The 16,373-nt window shown below is 38.7% G+C and overlaps 1 protein-coding gene across 2 annotated transcripts in view; it reads right to left on the reverse strand.

Moving 5' to 3' along the window:
• The window catches only part of FBXO11 (F-box protein 11), a 108,278-nt gene extending 92,380 nt beyond the window's left edge, over window positions 1-15,898 (reverse strand). The window contains exon 1 of one of the 2 annotated variants that reach the window (XM_043468510.1): window positions 15,537-15,898. In XM_043468510.1, coding sequence (XP_043324445.1) covers window positions 15,537-15,762 — 226 coding nt within the window. In that variant the 5' untranslated portion in view covers window positions 15,763-15,898. The remainder of the gene's footprint in view (window positions 1-15,536) is intronic. The other variant, XM_043468509.1, reaches the window with a different exon arrangement.
• Between the last annotated feature and the right edge of the window lie 475 nt (window positions 15,899-16,373).

Below are 16,373 nucleotides of genomic sequence, written 5' to 3' on the forward strand. Positions count from 1 at the left end.
ATAAATAAAATGTTGATGTTTAAAATATATATGTAATTTGAATACATATTACATGATCATACATATATAAATATATATACTAGCTTTCTTTGAAAGCTAGCACTTAAAAATCAGTGAATTCTGAAAATAACATACTTCAAGCAGCATTAAGATTTTTGAGATACATAGGTATAGCTGTAGAAATAAATGTTGATGAACAATGTGCTTAGTTTTCAGAGTAACTTGTGCTTATATTGATTTTCTCAAATATTCTTTGCAGGTAATTGACTATGATAAAGTAATTCAACCACGTTTTGATAAAGCCCTTGAAATGTTAACCAGAAACACTATAGCTGAGGCCACTGAAGCAGCCATTAAACTTGTCAAAGAACGGCTTCTCTTAGAACTACAAGCTAAAAAAGGTGAACTATTTTTTTAATGTGTTTTTTTTTTTCATTTATTTTTATTAGTTGGAGGCTAATTACTTCACAACATTGCAGTGGGTTTTGTCATACATTGACATGAATCAGCCATGGAGTTACATGTATTCCCCATCCCGATCCCCCCTCCCACCTCCCTCTCCACCCGATTCCTCTGGGTCTTCCCAGTGCACCAGGCCCGAGCACTTGTCTCATGCATCCCACCTGGGCTGGTGATCTGTTTCACTATAGATAATATACATGCTGTTCTTTCGAAACATCCCACCCTCACCTTCTCCCACAGAGTCCAAAAGTTTGTTCTGTACATCTGTGTCTCTTTTTCTGTTTTGCATATAGGGTTATCATTACCATCTTTCTAAATTCCATATATATGTGTTAGTATGCTGTAATGTTCTTTAACTTTCTGGCTTACTTCACTCTGTATAATGGGCTCCAGTTTCATCCATCTCATTAGGACTGATTCAAACGAATTCTTTTTAACAGCTGAGTAATATTCCATGGTGTATATGTACCACAGCTTCCTTATCCATTTATCTGCTGATGGACATCTAGGTTGCTTCCATGTCCTGGCTATTATAAACAGTGATGCGATGAACATTGGGGTGCACGTGTCTCTTTCAGATCTCGTTTCCTCGGTGTGTATGCCCAGAAGTGGGATTGCTGGGTCATATGGCAGTTCTATTTCCAGTTTTTTAAGAAATCTCCACACTGTTTTCCATAGTGGCTGTACTAGTTTGCATTCCCACCAACAGTGTAAGAGGGTTCCCTTTTCTCCACACCCTCTCCAGCATTTATTGCTTGTAGACTTTTGGATAGCAGCCATCCTGACTGGTGTGTAATAGTACCTCATTGTGGTTTTGATTTGCATTTCTCTGATAATGAGTGATGTTGAGCATCTTTTCAACACATAGACTTTTTTGATGATGACCATTTTGACTGGTGTGAGATGATATCTCATTGTTGTTTTGATTTGCATTTCTCTAACAAATAGCAACATTGAGCATCATTTCATGTGTCTGTTGGCCACCTGTGTATCTCCTTTAGAGAAACAGTCTGTTTAGGTCTTCTGCTCATTTTTTGATTTGGGTTGCTATTGTTATTGAATTGTGTGAGTTGTTGCAATTTTGCAAATTAAGCCGTTGTTGGTTGCATTGTTTGCAAGCATTTTCTCCCGGTCTGTAGGTTGCCTTTTAGTTGTTTATGGTTTCTTTCACTGTGTAAAAGCTTCTCAGTTTGATTAGGTCCCATTTGTTTACTTTTGCTTTTACTTCTATTGCCTTGGGAGACTGGCCTAAGAAAACACTGGTATAATTTATGTCAGAAAATGTTTTTTGCCCATGTCTTCTGTTTTATTGTATCATGCCTCATATTTAAGTCTTTAACCCGTTTTGAGTTTAATTTTTGGATGATGCAAGAGTGTTTTAACTTCACTAATTTTCATGCAGCTGTCAGTTTTCCCAATACCACTTACTAAAGAGACTTTTTCCTCCATTATATATTCTTGCCTCCTTTGTTGAAGGCTGACTGACTGGTAGGTATGTGGGTTTATTTCTGGACTCTCAATTTTGTTCCACTGATACATATATTTGTTTTTCTGCCAATACCATGCTGTTTTGATTCCTGTAGTTTTGCAGTATTGTCTGATGGGTGGGAGAATTACGCCTTCAGCTCTGTTCTTTTTCTTCAGGACTGCTTTAGTAATTCTGGTTCAGTTTACAGTTCCATATAAATTTTAGGATTATTTGTTCTAGGTTCTGTGAAAAAGGCCAAGGATAATTTGATAGGGATCACATTAAATCTGCAGATTGCTTTGGGTAGTATGACCATTTTAATAATATTGATTCTTCCAATACAAAAGCATGGGATATCTTCATTTCTTTGAATCATCCTCAGTTTCCTTTGTCAATGTTACATAGTTCACAGCATCTAAGTCTTTTACCTTTCTTGATCAGGTTTACTCTTAACTTTTTTAAGTGCAATTTTTAAAAGAGACAGTTTTTTACCTTTCCTGAAAGTAATTCTTAATTTACCATTTAGCTTGTTCCCCTTTAAGATAACATTTAGATTTTTCTAATATATGTTTTTTTCCAACCATTCCAAAACTACTATGATACTATTCCATGTGTTTACATGTGCACACATACTTTAGGATGATTCATTCAACTATATACCAAATCACTTTCTGCTTAATTCTTCTGGCTCATCCCTTCTTAGTTACTACTCATTTTTTGGTTATTTCCACAAAGATTGAAGCCCATTTGTTTGTTCCTTTTTTCTTAGACTATTCAAAATAATTTGACTTCTATTTTCAGTTTTTCAAGTACTCAACCTTATCACCTTTTAAGATCTCATCCATGAAGTTAATATGCTCAGCCACTTAAATCAGTGATTATGTGAACAAATTTGAGTCCAGGAGAGGGAAAGGAAATAGAAAGACCCATTTAGTAAGTATCTATTTGCAAATGTCTAGCACTATTTTTAAAAGTTGTAGCTTCCAGACAATACAACTTTTAAAAAGTTCTCCCAACTGCCACAACATCAATATGACTCCTTCATAAAAGAATAAAATGTCTTATTTAAACCTGGCTCTGTTGTTCTTGTTCTCTCTTCACCTACCAAAAGTCACTAGTACAGAAAAATACATTTATCTATAATCAGTTCTTCATAAAACCATGCTGATTATCATCTAGAATCTACATTTAATGACTGATTTGCCTTAAACTGTATTAGTGTGTGTTCATGCTCAGCTGTGTCCAATTCTTTGCAGTCCTATGGGCTGTAGCCCACCAGGCTCCTCTGTCCATGGGATTCTCCCAGCAAGAATACTAGAGTGGGTTGCCATTTCCTACTTCACTAGATGTTTCTGACCCAGGGATTGAACCCAAGTTTCCTGCATCTCCTTGTTATTGGCAATCGGATTCTTTACCACTGAGCCACCTGGGAAGCCATAAACCATATTACTAGTCCCTGAAGGAGATCAGTCCTGGGTGTTCACTGGAAGGACTGGTGTTGAAGCGAAACTCCAATACTTTGGCCACCTGATGCAGAGAGCTGACTCATTTGAAAAGACCCTGATGCTGGGAAAGACTGAGGGCAGGAGGAGAAGGGGATGACAGAGGATGAGATAGTTGGATGGCATCACCGACACAATGGACATGGGTTTGGGTGCACTCCAGGAGTTGGTGATGGACAGGGAGGCCTGGCGTGCTGCGGTTCATGGGGTTGCAAAGAGTCGGACATGACTGAGCGACTGAACTGAACTGAACTATAAAAACAAAACAAAAAAGCCAAACAGTCACCTCATTCAATGAAAGTTCTAGTGTATTTTGTGGAAAATGCTTGTTTTCTCCCAGTTTAGGTTTGTGAAGTGTCTATAAGATAATCAGAAGACTAGTCAGGTGACCACTGAGATGAGTTAATTCCAAGTCTAATTACTAAATTTAAACTTCAAAGGTCTGTATTTTTTGAAAGACACTGCCAGGTTTTTATTTATTCCCAAACTCATTAGATCCCACAATCCAAAACTTCTCCAAATATAATATCTTAGAAAGGAAAGGATGTGGTTTATTTAAAAACTGGCAACGATGAAACGATTTCCCCTAGCAATTTTTGCTTGAACTTAATTAACTGATAGCCATTAATTTCTTCAGCGCTAATACCAGTTTTATGAAAAGAAAAATATTCTCCCATATAAAATTATCAAATAGTCATGAACCCTTACCACCAGGATACAGAACAAGCATCCATCTGTTGTAACAATAATAAATCTTTTATTCACCTAATTATTCAGTTCGTTTGCACACTAAATTTCCATCTTTCATCATTCAGTCAGGCATGCAATTAAAATTTTATTTTTATGTATTTACTACCATAATCTACTGTCAAAGACATCGTGGAAAGACAGAATCACTGGCTCAAACTTCCAAATATCAAATTTTGCTTTAATTTCTGAATTCTGACTTTCTGATCATCAGTTATCCTCATTTCCCATATATGACACAGTTATATAACTATCTTAAAAGTTATAATGAATACAAAACCCCAAAATGTCCATGAATAAGCATTTAAAACACACTTATAGCATTAAAAAATGTAGTTTTACGCTTTTATTCACATTTAAAATGACCCATGTGGGGACTATGTCATCTAACCAAGTAGAATGACTTTACATCACAATTAGAACTATTAAATTCTTAAACACACACACACACTCCTCTCCCCTTCCAGATTCCATAGTCTTTGAAAAACAAAAAAGTACAGGAAGAATTAAAAAAATCACCTCACCTCCATCATCCTAAGGACATTACTGTTAACATTTTACCAAGCAATTTTAGACACTTCACAATATCAAGAGTACACATTCCCAGTTTCACTGTGTTTATGTGTATGTTATCAAAGTATGTCTATGATTGCTATGTGACATTTTTCTAGCCCTCTAAAACCAGACTTAACTATACAGACTCAGATTAAATTCACTACCTCCAGATCTCCCAGCTCAGTTTTTCAGCATTAAAGACTTCAGCTAATAGGTTCTCAAACCAAATAACTCAGAAATAGAGAATAGGTTCCCTGTGAGAAACAGCAATAGAGATACTGAGAAAGAATCAGAAAAATCCATTAAGGCATCCTGAGACTTACAACTACTAGGTATGTGGGATTACAGATGCTATGAAAAACCTGAAAGTGTTGTTTATTTCTGCAATTGAGCTTAACTTCTAGCAACACGATCTAACTTTAACCTATTCTCAGTTTCTGGATGTAAGGGCAAAACAATGAATGTAATGAAGAAGGACAAATACCATGAAAACAAGACAAGTGACTCCAACTCTGGGTAGTTTCCTTCACTTGGTACATGTTTCTTTCTCAGTTACATCAAAGCACCACAACTTGGCTTAATATTTAGGCTGCAGTAACTTTCTAAGTGTGGCACAAAGGTAATTCAATGAATAATTAAACGGTAAAACATACAGTAAAGAGTAGGGAGTCATAACAAAACTTTATCTTAATAGCATTGAACTGAAAAACCCACTAAGAGACTTTGGTCTTGCAAACTGTCTAATGTTAAAGTTACAAATAAAACGCCAGATACATACACACACTCATTCTTAAAAACATATACCAGAAGACAATATCAACACACTTATTTACAAGACATCATGATCTGAAATGCTATTTATATTCAGTCTCTAGGAACACTACCACCACCCAAACTTAGATCTTGTTGATTTATATTGGTAACGTAAATGATACAGAAAGGGTTTCAGAGCATTTCAGAAGTCAGAACTTATTTAAAATCTCGTAATTAAAAAAAAACTACTGCAAAAAGAAGAAACCACTGCAGAAAAAAGAATAAGCAAGGCACTTTGAAAAGCTCCTATCCCTCTCAAATTTAACCAGTAACAATTACTGAATGTGGCTATGCACGAAAAAAATAAGAAGATAAAACAGAAAGGAAGGTGACAATCTTCACACTGCTTGTTGCAGACAAGAAAGAACTGTTAGCACTAATGCTGGACTGTTAAGTGCTGAAAGAGCAGACATGAAATAATGAAATCTTACTCCTCTGGTAACTAAGGCTACTGTATCATCAGTTTCAAGCAAGTAGTTCCTTAAAAACAGAGCCCATCTGTCATTCTCAGGGGATACTTGTATAATAAAGTGTACAAGCTTATAAATCACTAGCACTTCAGCACAAGCTTTCACTTGATGAAGAACTTATCAATGATGCTGGCAGAGGTACTTTTACACCTTCTTCTTATGTGAAAGGAATGAAGAGATCCGGTCAAGGACTGAAAATACAATTCTGAAAGCAAAATATGCCACCATTTTTCTGTGAAAGTTTTATAATTTAAAAATAAGTTAAATGTAAGATAACAAAGGATAACCAAAATATGCAGAAAAACAAGAAATAAAATAACTGACCAAACAATGTCAAAATATTTTCACAGGAGTTAAAAGGGTAAGTTTAAAAAAGCAGTGAGAAAGTGTTCCAATCTGAAATGGAGAATCAAAAATATTCATGGCAGTAGTAAAGAGAAACAACAGTTTTTGGAATGAAGACTCAGAATCGCATATTAAGCTCCACATTAGTTTTAAAAATTCTTAAATATAAAAAACAAGATTTCCCCTCTCCTCAAAATAACCTAACCTATGGTCTTTGGCCGAAGAATTGATGCTTTTGAACTACAGTGCTGAAGAAGACTCTGGCGAGTCCCTTGGACAACAAGGAGATCAAACCAGTCAATCCTAAAGGAATATTCACTAGAAGGAATGAAGCTGAAGCGCCAATACTCTGGCCACCTGATGGAAGACCCGACTCTTTGGAAAAGACCCTGCTGCTGGGAAAGAGTGAGGGAAGGAGCAGAGAGCAACAGAGGATGAGATGGTTGGATGGCATTAGCAGCTCAATGGACATGAGCCTGATCAAACTTCAGGAGATAGTTCAGGGGTCTCAAAGAGCAGTACATGACTTAGTGACGGAACAACAATGATCTTTGGGGAAAACTTCAGCATATTAAGTTGATGGGTAAGCTTCCTAACATTGCATTGTTAAAGTGTGTGTGTTAGTTGCTCAGCCATGTCCAACTCTTTGTGACTCCATGGACTGTAGCCCACCAGGCTCCTCTGTCCATAGGATTCTCCAGGCAAGAATACTGGAGTGGGTTGCCATTTCTTTCTCTATGTTAAAGGATACACAAGCAAAAATATCTAAAGATTTAAGAAAAACACTAGTATTTGAAATAAACTGTTGTAACGATATAAGGGGTCATATCCATATTTGTCTTAAAGCTGTTTTATCTTCCATTTCTTATAAAGAAAATAGAAATTTTGCCCATCTAGGATGTTGGTAATATTTCTTGATCTAGGTATTACTGATTACATAGACATGTTCACTTTGCAAAAAGGCAACAGGCTGTATCAGTGATTTGTGTGTACTTGTATACTTTCACCGAAACTTTTAAGTTAAAAAAAAAAAGACTCATAAAAATTATTTCTACAACTTAAATTGTAGAATTTCTGGTTGTATTTCTACAACTTAATTGTAATACTTAAACTGTATGTCTACAATTTAAATGTAGTTAATTTATATATGTAGTACATACACATATAGATTATATAAAGTTATATATCCATATCCATATGCAAGTTGCTCAGCCATGTCTAACTCTTTGTGACCCCATGGACTGTAGCCCACCAGGCTCCTCTGTTCATGTACAGACAGTTTTTAATCCAAATGACCATTGCTAATGTAAATGACTTATACATATTGTCATTTGTACCCACTCAAATTCTTTCTCTTTTCTCCAATCAACTGAAAATTACTCTTTTTGGGGAAAAAAGTAAAACTTCAGAAAAATCTAAGGTTCAGAAATACTTCATCAGGGAAAATAAACATGTAAGGTAAGTGATTCTTGAAAAAAAAAAAAATCTTCCAGTCTCCCTCTCCTCTGGTGTGCTCATTTTGCCTGTGAGAGAGCACTCCTTCCTAGAAAGTCTTTCTCCAAATTGCTTATTTCTCCTATCAATTTTACCGGGCTTAAAATATCAAAATTTGACCAAATAATCAGTTTCTTCAAATTACAAATACATCTCAAAGGATTACAAAGATATCAGTCACTCACACACAACCGTGTCTACTTTTTTTGGGCTTCCCAAGTGGTGCAGTGGTAAAGAATCCACCCGCCAATGCAAGAGACGCAGGTTTGATCCTGGGGTTGGGAGACCCCCTAAAAGAGGAAATGGCAACCCACTTCAGTATTCTTGCTTGGAAAATTCCATGGACAGAGGAACCTGGTGGACTACAGTTCCTGGAGTCACAAACAGCCAGACACGACAAAGGACATGAACACACACTTTTTAAAAACTGAGGTACAGTGAATGCACAACTATTTTCTAAGTTTCAGGTGTGTTTTATGTTAAGTTTCAGTGTATGACACAGCGCTTCAAAGTTTTGTGTCTACTTCTAACAAATACCTGTAAAAAAGTTCTTCTATATAAAGAAGAAAAATGAGCAATTCCACAATTTCTTTTATCATACAGTTTGCCAAAAATACTAAATTCCAAAATATACTGTCTTCACCCATTCTTTTAAACAAGTATTTTTTGATCTTCTCTGCCATGATACAAACTTGAATGACTTCCACTTGCTACTGTTAAATTCTACTCCTTATTTTCTTTTTCAGAAATGCAGATCAATTACTAGTAACATATGCTGCCACCAGGGAAGCCCATACACATACATACACACACATACACACACACACACAGCCCCCCCAATCCTCAAACTACAACAGGTGACTATGTCTTTCCTTTTCCCCACTTGCTTACTCCTAAGTGTTAAGTGCCTCATAAGGCCATGTGTTCTTACACATACATACACATGTATACACACACACACAATTATATAGTATGGATGCAAGATACAAAATTAATACTTGAGTGCAAAAAGAGTTCTCTTATCTAAACCCAAGTAGAGTCAACAAAGGCTAAACTGATTCAAGTCAGCCAGCAACACATTGAACTAAAGAAACCAACACCAAAGGCTGAATTCACATAGTTCCTCACAAACTTTCAGCAGTCAAAGATTGATACAACCCAACTCAACCATCTGAGGGTTGAGTGTACACTACAAAAAAGCTAGGTTATCACCATTACCAGAAAAATAATTTTAAAGCAGTTTCTTACCTCATTTCTACCAATCAAATTATTTCTAAACTTTGAGAAAAGTTGCCTTTTCTCACAGAAAAGATGAATGGTACCCCATCTCTAATGAGATGTGAAAATATACATTAAAAAAAATTTTGGGGGGCCACACAGTGCATGCAGCATGCAGAACTTCCCTGATCAGGGATTGAACCTATGCCTCCTACATTGCAAGTACAGAGTCTTAACCACTGGGCCACCAGGGAAATCCCATTAATGTTTTAAAGTTTAGCCGCCAGTTGACAGTGTTTAATAATGTTTTCTCCTCTGTTGAACACAGTCATACCATTTTCCATTTGCTAGAAAAGCATAACATTTGACAATTGGATTTTTAGAACCTGAGAGAATAAGCAACTAACTTACATGATATGATTTAAGTTTGCTTTTAACTATACTATCTTACTTGCGCGTCTTTTAAAATAAAAAATACACAACATATTCATTTTCAAAGTAAATATTTTCAATATTTGCCTTCAATTAAAATAAATTACGTAAAGAAGTTAGTTGGTTTCATTTCTCTATTTTCTAAGGATTAAGTTCAAGCACATATATTAACCAAACTTAAACAAAAACCTCAAGCTATGCATGTAAAGACATCAAGTTATGCATGTAAGGACCCCAAATTATGGTGAGAAAAGAGTAAACAGTACTTAGTCTACAAATCTGTCAAAATTCCTACTGAAGTCTAATTAAACTCACATTTTTTTCCTTCCTGAAATAGTCCAGTCTATAACTATGAGCTAAAAAATGACTTAACGCCCTTTATTCAAAACTTATGAGTAATTCAAGGGAAATCTAACCTTCTTTGTACAATGAGTGCTTAGTGATTTCATCAACAAACTGGAAAAACATGTGGACCAATCACTGCAATCTCATCTGGAAACATGAGGTAAAATTATGATCAGAAAGCTACTTAGAAATGGGAAACCGAATGATTTAACTATCATTGGCATCATACTACTATATCAGCCTTCGATCAGATAGGTGGAATAGGACAGGAGACTGATGTGCCCAAGGTTTAGGAGATTCCTTTCTCTGGAGGTGATGAAGATACTCAGTCAAATGTATTTCAGTATCTCCGTTTGATGGATAACACTAGGATATATAAATCATTTTTTAAATTCTCTACTACTTACTAAGTACAATCACTGCTGTGTAACAGTCATCGTACAGAATTGCTAAGAGGTATGGTATATAAGAAAAATATCTGGCACAGACTCTAGTACGTAAGAAACACTCATGTTTATTACTCCATATACCCATTTCTTCTGTTATTCTTTTTTCAAAGAATATTTCAATTCATTAGATATAAGATTACTGATTTACAATTGCAAATCAGTTTCTCTGATGTTATACCACATCACCTGGACTGCATTTTGGGATGTGTCACAAACTCTTTGGTGATTCACACATATTTTATTTCTTAGGTTTAGTTTTATAAATGGCTGCTTCTGTTCCATACTATTATTTTTAGTATTTAAAAGAGCTGCTATTTATTGAGCATCTACCATATGCTAGGTACTTCACTATCTCTTATCTTTAAATTACTGTCAGGCAAGTGTTACCATCCCTATTTTAAAGATAACAGAGTAAGGCTGAGTGGTTACACTTCTCGCCCCATGTCACACACACACAGCTCATTAGTGGTGTGGCTAAGTTTAGAACCTACCTCTAGGTAGCTCTAACTCTGAGCTCTTCCCAACATACTATCTCCAATTGTCTCATCCCTTATATTTTACGCCTTTATAAATTTGCTTTCAGAGGGCAACAACTACAATTTGGGAGTACCCTGCTTACAACCTCACACAATAACCAGTTTTCTGGAAGCCAAGAATGCACTTTCAATGACTGATAAAACAAGAAATGGAAGGTCTAAAACATAGTAACCCTTCAGAGACCAATGGGACAAGATAGACACAAAATAAGAGTAACTAGCTAGGAATAAAAGAGAGAACAATTAAGACAGTAAGAGATCTCAAGGTGAAATAACTTATTATAAATTATTTCCAAAATTAAAACAAAAAGAGGAAAAGGCAGAAAATACTCACTAGCTTTGAATTCTGCCAAATTTAAGTTCAGGGATCCTCACTAACAGGTCAGGATCTACTGGTCATTCTTGCCTTACCTGATAGGTCTCCAAGCTGGTTAGCCTTTCCTTGGGTTTGCCAGAATTTCCAGTTAAAAAAAAAAAAGAGGCAAGCAGTATAGGGACAGGCCTTAGGCCTTACCAGCAGAACTCTAACATCAGTATTGTCACTATCGCATTTCTATTCCTCAAATAATTTTTAAGTGTTGAGAAAACAGCCCCCCACCCCACCCGCAACACACAGTTAAGTGGCATTCCTCTTATGGGATGTAAATATTTCGAAGGGTTAGCCACAAGATGGAAGAGCAATGACTCATGGTACTTAATTCCTAAAAGAGGAAAAATCAGATTCCTTGTCCAGAATTCTTCTATCTAGAAAGAATGCAGAAATTCCTTACTCTGTAAGTAAGTAGTAGGGAGAACCTAAAGGTAAAATATAATGGGCTAGGACAACTCCACAGAAAAGTGTAACTAGGACACATGACTAGAACACTAAAGAGCTTCCTGACTCTCCATAGAATATGCAGCCACTAAGCAATATTTTATGTAATACTATACACACACTGAATTATTTTAAAAGCTCACTTAAAAAAAAAAAAGTAATAACTATAAATCCAGGATCATAGGTGAGATTTTAATCTCACAAATAGGAGATTACAGAGATTGATTACATTTTTACTCTGATAATTTCAGACTAGAAATAGCAAAATCCATCAATATATTGTTATAATTCATTAAATTCTTGAACTATATATAACCCAGTTAAAATTTCAACATTTCAACTTTATGAATTTGCCAACAACTAGGAAATTACACTTATTTCTGAAAACTTTCATATCAAGATTTTCAGAAGTCAAACTTAATCTTTTATTAAAACATAATAAGTAAGAAACTAATGAAAGACATAATAATCAATAGGTTGATTCCAGGTAGGAAAATTTGGGAGCTGAAGGCAGTTGTAGGAAAGAGACTTCTGAATTTTAAATCATGTGCATTTAATACCTAATCAAAGTAATCAATTTCAACTAAAACTTAAAAATGCTCAGAATACATATCACTTCTGCAGATGTGTAAGCGTTCCTCAGACATATTTCTAAAACAAGACTGCCAAATAGATTTCATGATAAATTCAGCAGAACAAGTTGCAAAAACTCATTCAGGATTTTAAAAGAAAACAAATATATAAAATCCAACCCCACATACTTTCAGTTTCACTGAAGCTGGAACATAGTATCAAAGGATTCCTATGTGGAAGACAAATTATTTTCTACTAGCTAAAAGTGGTATGTGAAATCCTAAACCCAAGATTTAAAATAAAAGCCTAAAAATGCTAATGATTTGTATTCCATCTTTAAACAGCAGACCGTTTCAGATAACATGCAAGAGGACAGCATTCCATGGAAGACCCAGGCTGATTATTTCCCATTTGGGGTGTAAGCAAATCTCCTGCCTTTAAAAAGTCCTCGTAAGATTTCACTCCATACTGATTGTTTCTTTCTTTTTCAAACACTGGCCATTACAACACTCAAATATATACACATTTTTAAAGGAGGTATCAAGGAAGTTTTTAAGACTAATTAACCTGTGGGCAAAGACGCAACTAAAAACCAGTTCTGACAGAATTTTTGCTTGAAAAAAATACTTTCGTATAACTTACTACCACTCAGAAGCCTAAAGTCCACCCTTTACATGAAATAAGTGATTTTATATACAGATTGAGTTAACTTCTCTTAAAACAGTGAGTCTCACTTCAGTTCCCTACTCTGAAAACTCTCTGATCCACTATTATGTAACTCTATCCAAGATTCTAATGCAAGAGTTACAGATCCATTAAGAGTTAGTAAAAACTAAAACAGGCACATGCATAAGCTTAGCTGTAGTTCCTTAATTACCTTGTCAAAATTATGAAACCCGGTATTTTCAAACCAGCAACAACCAAACCTTTCCTATTCAAACCAGAAATAGTGACACTTTGCATACTTCGTAAAACTGTTAAAAGAGTATTCTTCTTGGCTAGCTTCTGATCATTATGCAAACTGTACATTTAAAATTAATAAAAAATGCGAATTTTCAAAGATTACTATTTTTTACATAACATTAGCAAACTTTTTCTAATTTTAGTCTTTTAATTCATCTTAAGGCCATTTATTTGCCCTCCAAAAAGACCCACAGCATTTTCCCTGAAGGCTAATCAGCAGTTCTTTTCCTCTCTGTGCCAACATAGAACAGTTTCTACTAACAGCAGCAAAGCAACAACAATTCTACAGTGAATTTGATTTACCATTTGGTTGGGTAGATACTGAAATTCTGATTCACGAACATCTTAGTCAGTTTATGGATATCAATGAAAAGAAAAATGACACTCTGGCATGTGACTGCCAACAACCAAGTCACTTTACTTCAAAAGGAAATAGACTTTAGTAGCTAATAATTTTAAGCAAGAAAAGTGATCAAATAGAAGTACCTCAACTAAGTTGAAAATACACACAAATAAAAAGATTCAGATTTAACATTTAAAAATACACAATCAGACTAAGTTTGGCTGAAACAGTCTGATTCACTGTTAATGTAATTAACAAATCAGTACATCTTGAAAAAGCTTACTTCTAGCAATAGAATCCTTATTATCTTAGGATTTCAACCCAATGTCATTGCTTTTAAAAAAAAAAGTCAACTCTATTACATATAGTGTCAATTCTGAGACTTGACTATTATTTGAATGAAACACAGGAGAACCCTGATATGCAAATACAAAAGGAAATGATGAAACTGTATTTTTAATTAAAAAAAAAAAACCCTGTAAATATATCAAAGAAACATTAAAACACATTTACCAGTAATGCAGCACAAGACCTCTAACTGGCTTGAACACATCCTTTCAAGCAACGTATAGTAAACTGCTTTCACAAGGACTATCTGTAACAGTAACCAGTGAAAACCGTTTAAACTATTTTTCAATTATCATCTCCCTCTTTCATTTGTTCGGTATTTTGATCATGTACAACAAAGAAACAATTTTTAAGCAAAGAATGTATGATTTTCAAAAGGCATTTAATCTTAATTCCCTCAGCCAAAGGAGGTGTGACAACCAACGCACGTAAAATTAACCTTAATCCGCCAACGAAAACACGCAAAATGTCTCCTAACAATTCCCCTCCTCCTTAAACAACCGTACACATAAATATGGTATTGACCTCCACCCCCACTGAGAGCAGCTAATTAACAAACAGAATAGTTACATTTGGAGATCAAGGTGCAACACCCCATCTCCAAAACCTCCCCAAATATCATCAAAGTAGAACTGAACATTATTTTTGCTGAAGCAAAAATCCAACCCCCGGGAGCTTCAGCCCTTAGACAATGGTGGTTACCAGACAGAGCTACACAGTTGGGTCCAAATGACACATTTCACCAGGCCCTGGACACAACACACACAGGCACAAACACACGCACTCTCTCCCACAAGGGGTCAGTTCTAAGGAAGGGGCGTTCAAATCCCACTGGGAGACGGAGGGGCAGCAAGGTGGCGTGGGGGTATCCTAGGGGAGGACAAGCGAGAAGGGAGTCGATAGAGCGGAAGGGTAACTGCACCGCACGCGAGGGAGGGGGCTGGAAATGGCCGATGGATTCTATATTTATTTATTTAAAGGTCTTAATTTAACGGGTCCATCCCAGGGGTTCTGTAACTAAAGCCAAACTGCGCAGCAAACATCATGAGGTTGGGAGAAGAGTCGCCGCTCCCCCTACCCCGTGACTGGGGGAGGGGGGAGGGCGGGGGAAACAAGTTCCCCGGCCAACACCACCGACCACTCCAACTCCCCCACTCCCCTCCTCCACAGGAAGGGGGAGGCTAACAGAGAAAAGGGGGAAAAACAAGTTCCCCAGCCAGCCCCAACCACCCGATCACTCCCAGTTGTCGCCCCCATCTTCCATTAGAAACAGGAGACCAAACCGTGGAAGGCAGCCGAAAAAGGAGAGATTCCACCCTTCGCCTTACCCCCACCCACCAACAGACTCCAGCGGGGTCCGTAAGGGAGCTCAAAAACCAGAGGGATGGGTCGAGGGGAGAGGGTGCCGAGCCCCCGAAACCAAACAAAGCGCGGCCTGAGCTAAGAGCCCAGGCGAGTCGGGAAGCCGCGGCTTTTCCTGCCGGCCGGGGCCCGGACTGAGCTGACACTGCGGCACCGGGGGACCCGCCTCCGCTCGGCCTCCCTTCTCCCACCCCCCAGGCACACAAGCCGCCCCCGCCCGCCCCGGCCTCCCTCCCCGCGGGTCCCGCCGGCCGGGCGCCCGAGCCGGCGGGCGGCGGGGAAGGAGCGCGGCCTTACCCCGCTCGCCGGCGTTGTTCCGCTCCTGGGGCAGCGGCGGAGGCGGCGGTGGCGGCGGCGGAGGCTGTTGCTGCTGCTGCGGCGGCGGCGGAGGCTGCTGCTGCGGCGGCTGCTGCTGGGGCGGCTGCGGCGGCGGCTGCTGCGGGGGCTGCTGCTGCTGTTGCTGCACCGGGCGCGGCCGCGACACTCGCCTGGGTCTCCGGTTGGCGGCTCGGACGGAGTTCATTTGCCGGGCTGAGGTGGCGGCGTTGGCGGAGGGACACACACACACACACGCACACGGACCGCGAGCTACGGGGCGGGAGAAGGGGGTGGGGAGGGGGGAGGAAGGAAAGGGGGCGAGGGGAAGGGGAGATGGTAAGGGCGGAGGGGCGAGCGGGACCCCGAGTCAAGAGAAAGGCCCGCGGAGACAGACAGAGACCGAGCGAGGCCAGGCGGGCGGGCCTGACGCACGGGGAAGGCCGAGGCCGCCGGGCGGGGCGGCCGCGAGGGACGGAGACAGAAAGACGGGCAGAGCGAGAGAAAGAAAGAAAGGGCGTCCGCCCGCCTGGGGATCCTGAGGCGAAGCGCGGCGTCGGCGGCTGAGGAGACAGACCCTGGTCCCGCCGACTCCCGAGCGGCGTCTCCGGCGGCGGGGGGGAGTGGGCGGGCGGGTGAGGAAGGGAGAAGGAGGAGAAGAGAGGGAGAGAAGGGAGGGAGCAGGGGGCGCCCGGCTCTTTTTTTTTTTTCCTCTTCCTCCCCCCCACACCCCCTGAAAGAGATTTCTGAGAGGAATTTTTTCTCTCTTTCTTCGGCCTCTTCTCTCTCCTCCCCCCCTTCTCTCCTCGGCGAAGGGGA

Source organism: Cervus canadensis, chromosome 5, assembly GCF_019320065.1.
Source record: "Cervus canadensis isolate Bull #8, Minnesota chromosome 5, ASM1932006v1, whole genome shotgun sequence".
Taxonomy (NCBI): Eukaryota; Metazoa; Chordata; class Mammalia; order Artiodactyla; family Cervidae; genus Cervus; species Cervus canadensis.